Here is a 17,739-nt window from a genome sequence, read left to right on the forward strand (position 1 = left end):
CGTACCAAATTCTTTGCACAGATGTCAAAACCTTTGCATTTGTGAAAGCTTTTGGAAATGTTTGTATACTTCTACTGCTTTCATTTCTATTCCTGTGATCTTATCATAGGCTGTATGTAAGTCGTCGCAACGTCACCCATCGGTTTGTGGACTGTCGTTTTGAACCCTCGAGTTCGGCACTCTAGCCGTCGCCATTTTTTATTATTTTTTTGCAACCAGTGAACAGAAGTGACCATATTTGGACTGCGGAAGAATGATGTTGAGTATATGTCTCTATTGGTGGTAGTGACCTGTCATTAACAGTAAGCCCCGCCCTAAAGCATCTAGCCCTAAAGGTCTATTTGACTCTAAATGCACCATTCATTTAATAAATGAACATCATGCTAAATTGAAGAAGACTTGAAACTCGAGATTGAGACCATAAACTCATTGTACAATGTTTACTGAGGGAATAAATCAAGAGAGAAGTAGTCATTTTCTTCTCCACAATCTGACTTCTTTTTCCAACCATAGGAGTCGCCCTCTAATGGCCAGTAAAGAGAATGCACTTTCACTTTTCAAAACTAGAAGATGCCGCCTGAATCTTATTGATTTTATTGTCCTTACTTCTTCCTCGCTCATCTCCTTTAGCCTCATTTCATCAGCCTCAGTTGAGGGTGCAATCAAAATACAGTTTCCGAAATGTATTATATCGGCACGTCTGTACTTTTACAGGAGGAAGTAATTCCGCTGCTATGATACAGCAACACCTAAGCCAAAGCCAATAATCAGTAGAGATTTGCAGTAAGTGCTCTGTTCCTGCGCTCTTGCATGTCCACGTGTGCCTTATTGATCCTGAGTACTGACCAAACCTATGGCAACCTGCTCGTGCACCTACTCACCAGGTAAATCTTGTACACAACAGCAACCGTGAAAGAAACTATATACATGGTAATGTTCTAATTCTAAAGTAAGTAGAGGGCTTAATAGCTACCCCCTCCCCCCCCCTTACAACATAAAAAATGAAACTAAATGGCACAGTAAGTTCCGATTTGTTTTGGCAAGTTAAATTGTAATTAAATTCAGTGCAACCTTCGCTTATTTATTTCCACTGTCGGTGGGTTCCCATGATGCGGCATATGAATAAACCAGCGGATACAATTGAGTTACATGAATAAGTGTGCACAGCTCACCACACGAGCTCTGATTACAAGTCGAGTTCATTCTTTTTGATCGTCCGCAGCTCTCTTTGTCCCTCTTTTGTGGTGGGGGGGAGGAAACAAAGAACGGGAGATCAGTGTGGGACGAAGGCAATGAGCAGAATCTGGAGTTGAAACCAAGACTTTGTCACTGGGGCAGTGTGACATACTGTATAAGAGGTGGAGATGAACACAGAGAGCAACACCGCACAGGATGCTTGGCTGTAATGGGACACTGCATCCAGCTGACTTGACCTCAATTGATTAGGACCTTTGGGAACAGTACGGTCCATATTAATTCTGCACTGTATATGTGTGCGGGTTTGTGAATTGTTGTTTGTGTGTGTGTGTGTGTGTGTGTGTGTGTGTGTGTGTGTGTGCGTTCTGCTTGCTTGGAATTCAGCGACCACATGCACAGGTACTATTCGAGATGACTGCAGCACTTTCTGCAAGTTTCACCCCGGAGAACTGCTTCACTCTGAAGAAGCTCACTATTATTATCTTCAAGCCTTTCCCGCTGAAGCAGATGTTGTGTATGGTTCATTTCTTCAAGCCACAATACATCGACAATTTATTCGTCGTCCCTTAAGTTTGGTCTCATGCTTATTTTCCCCCATGCGTTTCCTTCTGTCTCTACTTTCTCTCTTTTAACTTATTTTAGTCTCACGCTCGGTGTCTCTCTGCCTCTTTCCATCCTGCGTCTATCTTGGGAGACACAATGTAGACAGGAAGCCTAGGCAAGCAAATGCTGGTACAATAATCCCGTCTTCACAGTGTGCCACTCGGGGTGAAAAAAGAAGCTCCCACATTTCAGTCTGCTGGGAGAAAAAAAACAACATAAAAAGGACCGATTTCCATTCTATCCGTCTCCTCCCCGTGGCTGTCCTCCCTAAAGAAATTGAAAGAGTCCCGATTGGCCGTTCCAGCTGTGGACTGAGATACCCATACGCAGAGGCAGCGCAAAGGGACGTTTTCATCGCTGTGACGGACGACGTGACTGACGGAGGAAACATTCTGCTCTGGATGATAAAAGCTGCCGTGCACCGTCGGCCCAGAATGCAGTTCACTTCCATGGCCTAATCTCCAATGCATCAGGGGGTATCTCTAGGCAGCCAGACACAGAACACCTGCGAGGGGATTTCAATCAGCCCCGTCCCCCACAATATGTAATTAAATGCGAATAATTGGTTTCATTCATTTTCTATTATATTATTTTTTGTTGCGCCAGCCTCCTGCACGGTGCGGAGGCCCCATCATGCACACACGCATTATTCCAACTGTCGCTCCCTTTTCTTTTCTCCATTAACCACTCCAAAGTAATCTTCTTTTTTTTTCTTTTGTTGCCTTCTCCATTCTTTTCTAAAAGTAAGTGGGACCTCTTCTTAAGTGTGTGTGTGTGTGCGTGTGCGTGCGTGCGTGCGTAAGTGTGTTGCTGCCATCATCAGGCAGAAATAGAAAGCTGCATTGGTTTAAGGAAAAAGAAAAGAAAAACCCATCCGTATTTCACAGTTTTCTCCTGTAATTCCAGGCTTCAGTCTTGTGCTTTTTCTCCATGAACACCAGCTCCTGCAGTCCTCAAAATCCACAAACCTCCCACACCTAAACCACAGTCACAGTGTCCTTCTTCCCCCGTGTATCGGATTTGGATATATCTCTTCTTTATTCCCATCAAGTGGCTGACTTTCCCCCTCTCACTGTATCTCGCCTCGCTCGCTCTGTTCTGTGCCTTAACTGGTTTCTCATCTGCCCCCCCCCCCTCCTCCTCCTCTAGCTCAAGCAAAGCGAAGCCAACGCTGACACTAAAGAGAAGCTCCCTCTGCGACTTAGGATCTTTGAGAAGTTCCCCAACAGACCTCAGATGGTGAAGATCTCCAAGCTCCCGTCCGATTTCACCGTGCCCAGGATCAGGTACCCTGTAACAGCCAAACTAACAGTTTATATATATATATATATCTCAATGTCTGGTTGGCTGTAGTTACAGTAAGTTGCTGTTCTAAAAGCCTTTTGGCACGTACTGAGTGCTCAAGCCCAGGTAATAGTTATTTTGTTGGTCCAAAGAGGAGAAAAACTGGGTAATTTAAATGACATTATTAATGCTACCACCATTTTCAAGACATTTTCAACAGTACTGACATACTGTGAGGAAAGAACCATAAACCAATAACCAATACCCCCAAGGAGATAGAGACCATTAATAAGTCCTTTTGTATCTTTCTGTATGCAGTTTTCTTCTCCTTTTTAAAAAAACATTTTTTATCAGAAGAGCTGAACTGTGTCTAACACAGTGGACCCTGTAATCAGTTTTATCGTTTAGCTGCTGATTAGTGCACAGCTGGGTCCTCCCCGAGAAGCCCCCCTCTGCAGCCCATCTGCTGTAGCAGAAACTGCACCAAGGAGGTTTGGCCGTTACGCAACAAATGTGATTACTTTCTTTGAGTGCTTACGGAGTTGTTCAGTACGGAACCCGTTCATGACGCGTCTCTGCGTCGTGTGTGCTGTGTGTTGTGTACTCCAGGGAGAGTTTCATGAAGCAGTTCATTGATCGTCAGCAGCAGGACACCAGTTGTTTGTTCCGGCGTCTGCCCTCCGCATCGTCCTCCTCCTGTGACCACTCCAAACGCTCCGCCATCGAGGACAACAAGTACATCGACCAAAAGGTACTCGCACGCGGGCGCAGACAGTGGATATGGGAGTGATTTAGTGGCTATGTGTACATAAGCTAAACCAATAAGGAGCCAAAGGGAAGTAGGGTTGTTGTTTGTGGATGGTACGCTATACAGCTGATGGACTCTCACTATGTGCTCTCCAGCTCCGCAGGTCAATATTTAGCATCCGAGCTCGTAACCTCCTGGAAAAAGAGAACACCATCAATAAAATCCTGCGGTAAGACGCTTGTGCACCTCCCCACGAAGCATTTTGCAGCTCCAAAGGCTTCCAGGTTGTAAATGAGCAGAATTCTGTTGAATTAGTTTTTTTTTTCCTTTTTTTAAACAAGATTTCAGTGACTGCATTTCAATGTTTATTGTGGCAGCATTTCAATGACTTCTCCCGCGCCACCTTCCATTTGTGGGAGCAGGAAAAGTCATTGCTGCTGCACCGCTGCTGAAACAACAGCTGTACATCACCCAGGCGTCGATAAAGACTTTCACTTCTCAACCAAATCAGTCCCACACGCGCGGACGTCTTTTGACTGTAAATGTTACACCGCTCCCCCGTTTGTGGTCTGCTGTTAAGAAAGCTACGGTTTGGTCACCTTGAGAAACCGGCAAGAAAAAAAAGCCAGCCTCGCCGTTGCTAACTCTTTTTCAATAAAAGTAGCTCCAGAGGGTTGCTAAATCAAGTCGCTGACAGCCAGCCACTTCAGGCCACCCTCCAGAGCCACTCCCCCAAAATCATCGTAATGAACGAAAAACAAAGCTCAACGTGGCTATTGTTAGCACTCGCAGCTGTTGAGCCAGCTGCTTGTGTTGGAATGTGGCTAAATACACACAAGTAGGAAGACAGAAGGCACGGAGGTCATGAGATGTTGCTCTGACACCATCCTCGAAGACCCCGGGTGCAGTAGATGCGTTTAGTTTGCACCATCCACAGTCACGGAATACGTCTAGCCCTTGTGCGTGCATGCACATTAGATGTAACAGCACTCTGGCATCGTTAATGCCTCTCTCTCTCATTGTCTCACACACACACACACACACACACACACACACACACAGACCCACTTCAGACTCATTCACTGTCACTGTGAAGTAAATGGATGATTGGCTGTTCGGCATGGCCGAGCTGGCACTAAGTGTGGATTAGCTCGCCGGCACCGTGTCCAATCTGCCCCACTACCTCCCTTATTTAGTCAGTCTGGAAGATAGACGGCATATCAGTAGTCATAACACGTTCCGTCTGGCCCGCCATCGTCCCAATTAGGGCTCACAGTCGACAAAACACACGCGCCGTCCGGCAACTCGGAGACGCTGTCGCATACTCACTGCCAAGAAACAAGCCATCGCTCAGAGTCTGCACGAATGATTGAAGTACACACGCCTGTCAGTAGCCCTGTTCTGGTACATGACTCTGCTGTTAGCCAGAACAGACAGGGATGCCCACACACACACACACCGCGCCGCGCTAACTAATGGTATGATCGGAACCTGAACAGTCTGGATCGGCGCTGTCATGGGCCACGAAAGACGAAGGCCGAAGATCGCTCTTTAGGCGGACCAGATCGGGCTGTGTTGTGTATATATATATAGATAGATATTTTAATCTTCTTTACATCGATCAGAAGGAGAGAGAAATAAAACATGTGTGTGTTTCGCAGGGCTTGCACCAGACAGCGCATGCTAAGCGGATCCTTCGAGGGACAGCCAGCCAAAGAGCGCTCAATACTCAGTGTGCAGCATCACATCCGGCAGGAGCGCAGGTCTGACCACACACACACACACACACACACTCACACAAGTACTATCTTGCGTGCCTGCGCAGTACTCCGTCACATGTCTGCTCTTCGCACCTGCAGATCCCTGAGACATGGGTCCACCAGTCAGAGGATCAGCCGGGGGAAGTCTCTGGAGACGCTCACCCAGGATGTGAGCGCACACACACACACACGCACACACACACACACGTGCACGCAAACGCACGAATACGGACACACCGTACCTCACGCTGGAGCGTTTTTGTTGTTCATGCAAAAGATGAAATAAAAAAAGTGTCTTAATCATGTCTTCCTCTACCCCCAGCATTCCAGTACGGTACGCTACCGCAACGCGCAGAGGGAGGACAGTGAGATCAAGATGATCCAAGAGAAGAAAGAGCAAGCAGAGATGAAAAGGTATTAACACACACACACACACACACACAGCATTGACCCCTGCCACGTATCGGACTGTTCAGTGCTTGCCGTTTCCCGGCTCTCCTGCGTAGTGAATGGTGTTTGTCGCTTTCTCGGCGCTCGCAGAAAGGTCCAGGAGGAGGAATTGAGGGAAAACCATCCGTACTTTGACAAGCCTCTCTTCATCGTGGGACGGGAGCACCGCTTCAGGAACTTCTGCAGGATGATTGTTCGGGCTCGCTTCAACGCGTAAGATCGGTCGTATGTCTGCATGTGGTCTGAGGGGGTTCCCAGCTGGGCAGCTTCCCGCGGCTCAGAACGGCGTCATGTCGGATGCTCAGTAAAAACACAAACAACGTGGGGGTTTACCCTCCTGTCTTTGATTACTTAATACCGACATTGTGCCAATTTTGTATACTTTAATCTGCAGCATAGGGTGAATATCCATGTCTGAGGTTTTTAATCAACATGTCAACAATTCACTTTGTTTGTATGTATTCATATCTAGATCCAAAACTGATCCCATAACAGGAGCGGTGAAGAACACCAAATACCACCAGCTGTAGTAAGTGTGATGAATTATTGATCCCTTCACTCTCTCGCTATTGATCTGCCCGCTCTACAGCAGTGGAATACTTATTCATCCTTATTACCTGCCCGCTGTGCTTGCAACCCAAAAGAAAAAAAACTAGCGTCAAGGAATGGAAATTGTGAACTGAGGGCCCATTATGCAACCTGATTGGAATTTATGCAGACCGCACGGTCTGATTATTAAAATAAAAGCTAGTCGTTTGTATCAGATACTGTTAGTGCCAGGGGGATCTTTTATTTTATTTAATTTTTTTACTGACATCCTCGTGCAGATCAGATTGCTCTCTCTCACACACACACACACACACACACACACACACACAGTTATTCACTCTCACTCTCTGATACTTCTCCTCACATATCCCGCTCCTCCCCTCGTCTTCCCCCCCTCTCTTTCCCTTAAATTATCCCTGAGTATTTGCTGGTTCGCAAACCAAATATCTCTCCTGACCCACTTACGACTAATAAGCTATTTCTCTGTGTAAACCCTAAAAAAAACCAACGCTATGCTAACGTACACGTTCCCACACAGCGATCTTCTGGGCCTCGTCACCTATCTGGACTGGGTTATGATCGTGGTGACCATCTGCTCGTGCATCTCCATGATGTTTGAATCGCCCTTCACCAGGGTCATGCATGCCCCCACACTGCAGGTACGGAAAACGGTTGCGATAGCGAGCGAGCGGACGCTCCATTTGCCGTGACACTCGCTCCTCTTGTTTCAGATCGGGGAGTACGTGTTCGTGATCTTCATGAGCATCGAGCTCAACCTGAAGATCATGGCCGACGGCCTGTTCTTCACCCCCACCGCCGTCATCCGAGACTTTGGAGGAGTCATGGACATCTTCATCTATCTCGTGAGTAACCCTCAACCCTGCCTTAGTTCATTTCACGTTAAAATGAGTGTTGGTGTGCAAACTGTGAGTCGGCCATAGACACATTTAGTCGAGGACATATGCACATGGTTGCTAAATCAAACGACGCTCTTGGTCTCTCCTCTCCGCAGGTGAGTCTGATCTTCCTGTGCTGGCTGCCTCCTGACGTCCCTCCTGAGTCTGGGGCTCAGCTGCTGATGATGCTGCGCTGCCTGCGTCCGCTCAGGATCTTCAAGCTGGTACCCCAGATGAGGAAGGTGGTGCGGGAGGTTCTCAAAGGGTTCAAGGAGATCTTCCTGGTTCGTTCTTAGCCACGATTTCCACTCGCGCGTGGCGGAGTAATGCAAATCTATTTTTCGCGATTGACTTGCTTTTCAGCATCTACGTTTTATTGTTTTTGGGGGGGTTTTGACACATATTCATCATAACATGCAATTCATGTTATTCCCCCTTGATGTGCACTCTGGGCATATGCACGTAAATGTGCATGAACATGACGCGGTCTTCTCGCTCTTCAGCTCACTTCCGAAAACTTAATCTCGGAGAAAGCTCTGGCATCTGGCACGTAGTCACTTATTGACACCTCAGTGCAGTGTAACGTTGAACCTAATTCACCTAAAACTTGCAATGATGAGGCTTGAATGCAACTCTGTGAAACTGTAAAGATGGTCTCGAAAAAGGCTTTTAAATGTGTGAAGAACTATGATTTATGATGAAGTATTTAGGATTTATACCACCAGGATTTGTACATTAATGCATCTTATTCACCTTTTGGCATTCAGGCGTTTGCTTCACCTTCCAAGGGTTCTGATTACATTATCAGAAGCTTGCAATATTGCCCATTCTGCCTGGGTCCGACGTGTATTTTCCCAGCTGAGTTTCTCCACATCCGGGAGCTCTCTGACATCCTCGTCTTGCTCTCTAATCTCACACCCGTGGATTACGTGGACCTGTCCACCCTAAACTCTCGATTGATTCCCCTGCAGGTTTCCATTCTGCTGCTCACACTAATGCTGGTGTTCGCGAGCTTCGGGGTTCAGCTGTTTGCCGGAAAGCTCGCCAAGTGCAACGACCCCCATATTCTCAAACGGGTACAGCAAGAAACCTAATCTCCTCACTAAACCCCCCCCCCCCATTCCACACTCACCGCAGGGAACCGCCAGCTGAACAAATGCCAGCTCGTGCTCAATGCAGACATATTGTAATTTTAGCAATGGATCCATATTTTATGAGTGGTGTGCATTAAAAAGATAATTCTTTTAATTCTTTAAGATACGGGTTTCTTAGTGCATTGTGCAAAAACAAGTCCAACTTTTCCCGGTCTGTTCGAGTTGTTAGTTCACGCAACACACATGCTGAACCACGTCACTCACCGCCGCTCTGTGTTGCTTCTTTCTGTGGTTAACTGTGTTGTTGGTTACAGGACGACTGCCACGGTATATTCCGAATAAACGTCAGCGTATCCAAGAACCTCAACTTGAAGCTGAGGCCCGGAGAGAAGAAACCTGGTTTCTGGGTTCCGAGAGTCTGGTATCTTGGGTTTTCTTATTTTGTATTTATTAGTTTGGGATTGTTTTTTTTTTCTTTCCTGTGAGTGATGTATAAATTCCCTCCTCCCTTAGGGCAAACCCTCGCAATTTCAACTTTGACAATGTGGGAAATGCCATGCTGGCTCTGTTTGAAGTGCTGTCCCTGAAAGGCTGGGTGGAGGTCCGAGATGTCATCATTCACCGCGTCGGACCGGTACCGAACCTCAACTTACCTCACCTCTCCACTCACTTCTCCCTCCCAAGTCTTTCCTTTCACCACTGGCGTCTACGTCATAAGAACCACGTGACAGTTTAAATTCCTCTTTGCCTGCAGATCCACGGCATCTACATCCACGTCTTCGTGTTTCTGGGATGCATGATTGGACTCACTCTGTTTGTGGGCGTCGTCATCGCAAACTTCAATGAGAACAAGGTGAAGAGAGCCACGCGCAGAGATGCAGCATCATGCTTTTTCTTCTTCTTTTTGTTTTTAACCATGTGAATGATGCAAAACACCGCCTCTGGGATTTTAACATGTGTGTGTCTCCCTCCGCCAGGGCACCGCCCTCCTCACGGTGGACCAGAGGAGATGGGAGGACCTGAAGAGTCGACTGAAAATAGCCCAACCTCTGCACCTGCCCCCCCGCCCAGGTGCTAAGCCAAATGCTGTGTGTGTGTGGTGTGTGTGTTTTTTTGTGTGTGTGTGTGTGTCCGTCCGCAATTTAGTTTAGCGTCATTAACAGTAGTAATGAAGAAGCTGAATAGGAGGACAGCTACCCGTCTGATACTCAATATACAAGATTTCATGGATACAACAAAGCCAACTAGGCTGTGCAACACTTCACACACATCACGAAGGTGTATAACCTCGTCAAGAGGTTCACAGCAGGCGATCGATCCCCGACATGCAGATCGCGGCTCGGCTTCTTCTCGTTTGCCTTCCTGGTAGTCGAGAAGAGAGGAGAGACGACGTCGTCCTGCTTTAATCCAGGTTCTCGTCACTGGATCCAATTTGTGCCAAAGGTGATCCAATTAGGTCCACAAACAAACGTGAAAAAAAAAAATGTAATAATAAATATTGGGCACTAGTGAGCTTTCAAAAGGCATTTTAGTGACTGTTGCAAGATACAAACACTTTTCTTATGATTTTAGAGACCCCCACCCCTTATCAAGCGGACTTAACAGCAGTCCATGAGTGCCATCTGCTGGACAGGGAGGGACACTACCACGGATTCAACCCTCATCGGTTGCTTTTTTTTTTTTTTGCTGTAGCCAGTTCAGACATTATGATTTGAATCACTGACTCAGGGATTTCCACCCCTGGACTGTATGAACACGTGGAAGGAAATGTATTTCCACAGAGGCATGTTGTGTTAGAAGTGTGGTCTTCTATCTGCCCCACAGAAAACGGGGGCTTCCGGGCCAAGATGTATGACATCACTCAACATCCCTTCTTCAAACGGGGCATTGCTGTGCTGGTGCTGGCACAGTCGGTGCTGCTATCAGTCAAGGTAAAGCCCCATGTTGCAGTACATCGTGTCATTTACATATGTTTCTAATGTATTTGTTGTTGGGTTTCATTTAATTGCCTGTGAGCTTGTATTTATTTAGCATGGCAAGAACAATTCTGATGTTCCAATGCGCCACATTAACATGACGTGAACTGACTCAGACGTGCGTGTGAATCTGCTCTCTTCTCCAGTGGGACGTGGACGATCAGGTGACATTTCCCCTCGCCACCTTGTCCGTAGTCTTCACCTTTATATTTGTACTGGAGGTGAGCCTGTGACCCTCGTCCGTCACTGTAATGGTTTGGTCGCCTGCACTGGGCATAGACGTGTGTGTGTGTGTGTGTGTGTGTGTGTGTGTGTGTGTGTGTGTGTGTGTGTCTGATGTTACTTGTTGATGTATTTCCAGGTGACCATGAAGCTCATAGCCATGTCTCCTGCGGGCTACTGGCAGAGCAGACGGAATCGCTACGACCTCCTGGTCACGGTGTTGGGTGTCATCTGGATCGTCCTGCACTTCGCCTTACTGGTTCGTCAAATTCCTGTCACACAAAGGGAGCATTTTAGAAATACTGTATATAACTAATCACTAAACCCCCCTCCTTTCTAGAATGCATATACCTACATGATGGGCACATGTGTGATTGTCTTCAGATTCTTCACAATATGTGGGAAGCATGTGAGTATTTCTTTTTGCACGTGAGAATCTGCTCAATTCGGCGTCTTTCGCCGGCCCGAAAAAACAACGTGCTTGCGAACATGTGCGTGTGTGATGCACTCAGGTGACTCTGAAGATGCTGCTGCTGACCGTGGTAGTCAGCATGTACAAGAGCTTCTTCATCATCGTGGGCATGTTCCTCCTCCTCCTCTGCTACGCATTCGCCGGCGTTGTCCTCTTTGGAACGGTGAAGTACGGAGAGAACATCAACCGGTGAGGACGCTGCCTTTCTTTTTCTTTTTCTGCCCCCCTGTTGATGAGCGCTGCACTCTGTGTGCAGTCGACACGGTAGAAGCCTTCTTCACTCAGCTCTCCGTCCCCCCCTCGTCACAGGCATGCCAACTTCTCCACAGCGGGCAAGGCCATCACCGTCCTCTTCCGTATTGTCACAGGAGAGGACTGGAATAAAATCATGCACGACTGTATGGTAAGAGCGGCCGCAGGTCCGGCAGACAGAAGAAACGCGCCATCTATACCCAACTCGGAACAATAGAGTGTATTGTAAACATTGTATTTTGTGTCACCTACATTTTAATTTCTGTCCCCAGGTTCAGGCCCCCTTCTGCACCCCGGATCAACATCGCTACTGGGAGACTGACTGTGGGAACTATGCTGGAGCGCTCATCTACTTCTGCTCTTTCTATGTCATCATAGCCTACATCATGCTCAACCTACTCGTAGGTCAGTGTGCGCAGCTATTCTTTTACTGATGACATTGTGGGGACCACATCTTTTTCACACAGTTAGGTGGACACAACTGTGTGTGTGTGTGTGTGTGTGTGTGTGTGTGTCCATAAAAGTCGTTCAAAAGGATCCCAAATGTGTGATTTTGCATCAGCAGGGGCTCTTTCATGCTGCCTTATGTAACACAAGACTGCAGTGCTCATGACGCAGAGTTTATTGCAGCATATTATCGGCAGAATGATCAAACCACTTCATGTAGAAATGATGTCTTTTTCACATCGGAGGCCACCGTATAAGAAGAGGGAGGGGGGCAAAGTGACATAGAATCAAAATGAGCAAGAGTTTTAAGGTGGAACTAAACCATCTGTTTGAATGTTATTTACAATGTGTATTCTCTGGTTTAGTGGAATGCATATCTGTACCATTCACTTTCACACAGGTTTTACTCTTGTCTTGAAAGACACAAATGGTGAGGCATAAACCAACGATATTTATTGTGATATGAGAGCCACCACTGACCTTTTGATAAAAACACACTTTTTGGAGAAAAGTAGCTTGAGATCACACAGAAAAGAAACGATCCACGAAGATAAGGAAGAAGAGCAAGAGTGATTGTTATGACTTGTCCTCTTGCTCGAGCCTGTGTTATGGGATTTATTATAACAGAATGGGTTTCAGTCAACTCATTATTATATTGTGTCACAGGGAAGCCATTGCTGTTGACTCATTGCATCATAAAATGAATCGCTATTCAGAGCTATAAAGGGCACCATAACAATCTGCATTGACAAATGCGGACGATTGATGCCTCCTAAAACAGAAACTGGCCATTATAGAATATAACCATCCGTGATTATCAACATGTCTTGCTATTGCTGCAGCCATCATCGTGGAGAACTTCTCTCTGTTCTACTCTACCGAGGAGGACCAGCTGCTGAGCTATAACGACCTGAGGCACTTCCAGATCATCTGGAACATGGTGGATGACAAACGGGAGGTGAGACATTAGCAACGGGAGAGAGGACGAGGACACGTCAGCGGGGAGAGGTGATGATAAAATGGCCACGAGCGAGGCATAGCATAGAGAACATAAAAGCAGGGTGCAAGCTAATGAAAAGGGCTGAAGGGAATGAATTATGGCATTGGAGTAATTAAGTTCAAGTTAATAGAACAGTGTGTGCCGGATTACAAATGTAGACCCCCCTCCCATTTATCCATGATGTCATCCCGGGCAGCAACCTCTTCCTCTGAAAAGTGAAGCTGATGCTCAAGAGTCCTTTTGCATCCTCTCTAATGTCCACCAGGGGGCGACTCCTCTGGTTGTAATAGATTAGATTAGATTAGATTCAACTTTATTGTCATTGCACATGTACTAGTACAGAGCAACGAAATGCAGTTTGGCATCCAACCAGAAGTGCAACAGAGAGTATAACAATAAATACAGATTAAAAAAATACAATACAGATGAAATTAACATTAAATAGTGCAGAATATAAACGGAGACTACTATAAATGGAAACTATGTGCAAATATTCAGTGCATATTTACTTGATTGCAAACAGATTATATGAAAGTATCAAAGTGACTGAAGTGCAAGTATAGAAGTCTATATAAATGACTCTACTTCTCTTGATGTCTTCCCTCAGTAAACATTGTTTATGGTCTCAATCTCTAGTTTCAAGTCTTCTTCAATACAGCATCATGTTAATCTAGTAAATTATGATCCATTTAGATAGATCATTAAGCAGGGGACGCTTTAGGGCGGGGCTTTCTTGTGATTGACAGGTCACTACCACGGTGTTGTCCGTGTTTTCGTCTTGTAACTTTAACCCGTTCACAGTGTTTTGTTCAGTTCATGACAGTTAATTGTAACATTTAGCTCCACCCTCTCGTGTCACTTCTGGTTGAAAAAGCCAAGTTGGCAAAATACCAAACTTAAGGCCACAAACCAGTGGTTGATGTCTCAGTGAATACTTCTACTTCTAATATATAATATATATGTAATATATACTTAACATATGTTAATATTTGGTCCTACCCCAACTCTATTCACCTTTGCCAGTCACTAGCTGTAACAAACTCTCCCACAATTCAGGACTAAGTCTCCACATCATGTCCTTGAATCAGGGTGATTAACCCTTCGACTTCTGTCTCCCCAGGGTGTGATACCCACGTCCAGGGTGAAGTTCCTGCTTCGTCTGCTCCGAGGCCGGCTGGAGGTGGACCTGGACAAAGACAAGTTGCTTTTTAAACACATGTGCTACGAGATGGAGCGACTGCACAGCGGAGGGGACGTGACCTTCCACGACGTGCTCAGGTGACCATGGAAGCCCCCTTACACTTAGCGCAGATACAGTGTATATACGTGTTTAAGGGGTCTCTCTAGGGTAACCCAATCAACACCGAGCTGTACAATCTGACACTCCTTTACTGCCTTCCATTTATGTTTAAAAGGAAAAAAATGTAAATATTTGATAAAGTCAAATGTTAAATCTAAACTAGAGAAGGATTCCACTCATAATTTCTTCGTGAATATTTTAAGTTCTGGTCCGAGGGATCACCGCTAGAGAACCTCTATATTTTGCACAGGAGGTAACGAAGCCTGCTTCAAAAGAGAGGCGGGGACTGAATGTCTTCAACAACTTCACACAATCTGATTTTAAAAACAATAATTAAGTCTCCTGTGAGTGTGGAGTTATATATCATGTCATCATTTCAGGGTTTAAAAGTCTTTTAACTTCAGTCCTTGATGGTTGATGGTCTTGTGCAGCTTCACCTAAAGTGTGTTTTTGCTTTCACGGCCTGGTGATCTTCAGTTTCACAGAAGCATAATTCTATTCCACTAAGTATGTCAATCTTTTGGCTGTGTGTCTGTGTGTGTGGGGTTTGCTTTTCGTGTGTGTGTGTGTGTGTGTGTGTGTGTGTGTGTGTGTGTGTGTGTGTGTGTGTGTGTGTGTGTGTGTCTCATACAGCATGCTGTCGTATCGCTCGGTGGACATTAGGAAGTCTCTCCAGCTGGAGGAGCTGTTGGCCAGGGAACAGTTGGAGTACACCATTGAAGAAGAGGTTGCCAAGCAAACCATACGCATGTGGCTCAAGAAATGCCTCAAACGCATCCGGGCGGTCAGTCTCCGGACACAAACACAACACAATTGTTCCACGACTCTAATTTGAGTATTTATGTATTGTTACAAACGCATGCACAGTCCACACACTGACCACTTCATGTCCGTGTTCCCTCTTGCAGAAGCAGCAGCAGTCGTGCAGCATCATCCACAGCCTCAGAGAGAGCCAGCAGCAGGAGCTGAGCCGCTTCCTCAACCCCCCTAGCATAGAGACCACCTTGCTGAGTGAAGACCACAACGCTAACAACGCAGACAACCCCTCGCAGCCGGAGGTGAAGCGCCGCATCCGCACCAACACACGCGCTCATTTACGCACGTGCTCACAGCGTGATGTGTAGCGGGCGCATGATGTAATCTGTGGTGAAACAAAAGGACGTCCTCTCTTTGTTTTTAGATGAGCGGTCTCCAGCAGCTGCTGAGCCCCACGTTGTCAGACAGAGGAGGCTACAGGCAGGACTCTTCAGACTTTGGGAGGCCGCAGAGGAAGCTGGGACAGTGGCGGCTGCCCGCAGGTGCGTGCGGCTCCGTGTACGGTCTGTTGCTCGGTGTCACAGTTCGGTAGAGGAGGCTTGACACAGGTGTGCCTCTCTGCCCGTGAAACACCGGGGCTTTATGTGACCTTGTATTACAGAAAAATATATTTATTTACACAGACAGGTCCGTCTTCTGACTCGAGACAATGGGCTTCTGGGGTTCCGGCGTAGCCAGTGGTTGTCAGGAGTCAGGATTTATAAATCTAATCTGCACGCTTCCTTCTCCGTCGTTGATGAGTGTATTCTGTCATGTGCCACGAGTGCTGCAATTATAAAGACGAAATAACAGCAAATTGAGACTAGAGTGCGGCAAAATACACGGGAGCGACCCTGCTGCCTCATGTACGTGCGCCTACACGTGGTGGCAGAACCCGTTGGTGTAAATAAGTAGAACACTAGTGGTCCGGCAGCCCAGACAGAGACATGCAGGTCTGACGGGATAAGAACCAGGCCGTGAATGCTCTGTCCTGTGTGTGTGTGTGTGTGTGTGTGTGTGTGTGTGTGTGTGTGTGTGTGTTCGTGTTCGTTCTGTCAGGTCGCGGGAGTGTGAAGTCCATCGTGTGCAAGATGAACCCCGTCAACAACGAGGCTTCCTCGGGGTCCGAGGTGAAGAAGTGGTGGACCCGTCAGCTGACCGTGGAGAGCGACGAGAGCGGCGAAGACCTCATCGACCTTTAGAGAACCGGGGGGCGCGCCGCTTCCTGTCGTCCTATTTCTGCTCTTGCGACCCCCCGATCTCTTTTTATCCAGGTTCACAACTGTTCAGAAGACATTCTTCGAGCGGCCATTTTGACATTGCAGTGGCGATTCCGTACCTCGGGGGATTGGTTTGACTTTTCCTCTGTGATTTCCACTCATTACGACTGCTGAGTTTTTCTATGCAGCCACACGAGGTGTTGTCACCATGTGTGGCTGTGACCTGCGCCACGAAAGGACACGCTCCCTTCATGAAGCGATCCGAGACGCCGCTGCTCTTTCTGCTGTTTCACGTCAACTTTTGGAACCCGTGATTATGTTTGATGCGGCTACAATAATTTGTCCTTTCATGTCGACGTCTCGTCTCTGTTCTCACGTTTTTATTCCATGTTTGTGACAATGTCTCTTCTGATCTTCAGTATTAATCGTATGAATATAGATTTTCTTCTAGTCACTTTATACTCAAACCAGGCCTCTTGTTCTTGTTGGTAGAACAAGCTAATTAAAGCAACCTTTTCGATTTATGACTGTGAATGTAATTAAAAGTAAAATCTATCTTATGTATTTGAGTGGGAATAAAACATGACATATTTTGTAAATTATTATAAATGCTAAGCTTTATCAAATATTCAATTATTATAATAAAGGCCTACACAGGCATATATAAGGAAAATGATTGTCCAGTTTAATTTCCTTCACATTACATCTCATACTTTAAGAAGACGCTCCATCAAACCTCGTTCCACAGATGGTCAAGTTTAAATTTCAACAGGCCCTGTTTGAAATTATTATTTATATATTGTTCAAACAATTTTCCTGTGGGAACTTTGGTTCTAAAATAAAACAGAAATCTTTTTGCCCATTTTAAATCCTGACTTTCTCGCGTTGGCCATCCCATAATTCCTTTAGAACGCCTGTTTGCCCCCTTTCACCGCGACTTGTTTTACACCGTGATTAAATTCATGGTGAATTTAATTACCCCTCAAAAAAAAAAAAAAAAACAACAACCCGGGATTAGACTAACGAAGGGGGTAATTGAGTGGACAGATGCTGCTTAATGATTCTCCTCGCACACATCTGCTCAGATCAAACACTGACTGCACTCCCCAGCCTCCTCTGGAGAACACTGCCCTCTGCTGGTTACATGCTGAGCTGCCCCTGATCAGCTGTTGAGCTGCTTCTTCTTTCTCATCGTACAGTCCCAACTTTGCATGAAATGTCAAAGTGACCAAAGGAGAATCGACTCAATCTGGAAGCTGGGGTGCAGGCCTGTTGCCTTTCGACTACATTATACTGCACAGTTTTTATTTGGTGTTGCCCTCCTCCTTAACGCACTCTAAATCACGCCATTGCTCATCCGGCCGCCCAGCACTCTCCTCCATGACACAGCGATGACCGGTGATGACAGCCCTCTATGGCCAGCTCGCTGTGGGCCGAGAAGAGCTCAGTTTCCAACCGGCCGCCAGGGTCAGCG

At 46.4% G+C, this 17,739-nt stretch overlaps 1 protein-coding gene across 3 annotated transcripts in view; it reads left to right on the forward strand.

Annotated features, from left to right (window-relative positions):
• Window positions 1-16,837, forward strand: part of nalcn (sodium leak channel, non-selective) — a 61,729-nt gene extending 44,892 nt beyond the window's left edge. For 2 of the 3 annotated variants that reach the window (XM_034561526.1, XM_034561527.1), the window contains 29 exons: window positions 2,950-3,086; window positions 3,694-3,835; window positions 3,988-4,061; window positions 5,494-5,595; window positions 5,692-5,761; window positions 5,915-6,006; window positions 6,133-6,255; window positions 6,515-6,571; window positions 7,130-7,250; window positions 7,323-7,454; window positions 7,604-7,771; window positions 8,459-8,563; window positions 8,896-9,002; window positions 9,095-9,215; window positions 9,336-9,434; window positions 9,559-9,652; window positions 10,406-10,512; window positions 10,704-10,778; window positions 10,919-11,038; window positions 11,120-11,188; window positions 11,292-11,440; window positions 11,561-11,654; window positions 11,776-11,908; window positions 12,793-12,908; window positions 14,071-14,228; window positions 14,884-15,034; window positions 15,159-15,308; window positions 15,431-15,581; window positions 16,105-16,837. In XM_034561526.1, coding sequence (XP_034417417.1) covers window positions 2,950-3,086; window positions 3,694-3,835; window positions 3,988-4,061; window positions 5,494-5,595; window positions 5,692-5,761; window positions 5,915-6,006; window positions 6,133-6,255; window positions 6,515-6,571; window positions 7,130-7,250; window positions 7,323-7,454; window positions 7,604-7,771; window positions 8,459-8,563; window positions 8,896-9,002; window positions 9,095-9,215; window positions 9,336-9,434; window positions 9,559-9,652; window positions 10,406-10,512; window positions 10,704-10,778; window positions 10,919-11,038; window positions 11,120-11,188; window positions 11,292-11,440; window positions 11,561-11,654; window positions 11,776-11,908; window positions 12,793-12,908; window positions 14,071-14,228; window positions 14,884-15,034; window positions 15,159-15,308; window positions 15,431-15,581; window positions 16,105-16,247 — 3,360 coding nt within the window. In that variant the 3' untranslated portion in view covers window positions 16,248-16,837. The remainder of the gene's footprint in view (window positions 1-2,949; window positions 3,087-3,693; window positions 3,836-3,987; window positions 4,062-5,493; window positions 5,596-5,691; window positions 5,762-5,914; window positions 6,007-6,132; window positions 6,256-6,514; window positions 6,572-7,129; window positions 7,251-7,322; window positions 7,455-7,603; window positions 7,772-8,458; window positions 8,564-8,895; window positions 9,003-9,094; window positions 9,216-9,335; window positions 9,435-9,558; window positions 9,653-10,405; window positions 10,513-10,703; window positions 10,779-10,918; window positions 11,039-11,119; window positions 11,189-11,291; window positions 11,441-11,560; window positions 11,655-11,775; window positions 11,909-12,792; window positions 12,909-14,070; window positions 14,229-14,883; window positions 15,035-15,158; window positions 15,309-15,430; window positions 15,582-16,104) is intronic. The other variant, XM_034561525.1, reaches the window with a different exon arrangement.
• Window positions 16,838-17,739: the final 902 nt, after the last annotated feature.

The sequence above is a fragment of the Cyclopterus lumpus genome, chromosome 21, assembly GCF_009769545.1.
Source record: "Cyclopterus lumpus isolate fCycLum1 chromosome 21, fCycLum1.pri, whole genome shotgun sequence".
Lineage (NCBI taxonomy): Eukaryota > Metazoa > Chordata > Actinopteri > Perciformes > Cyclopteridae > Cyclopterus > Cyclopterus lumpus.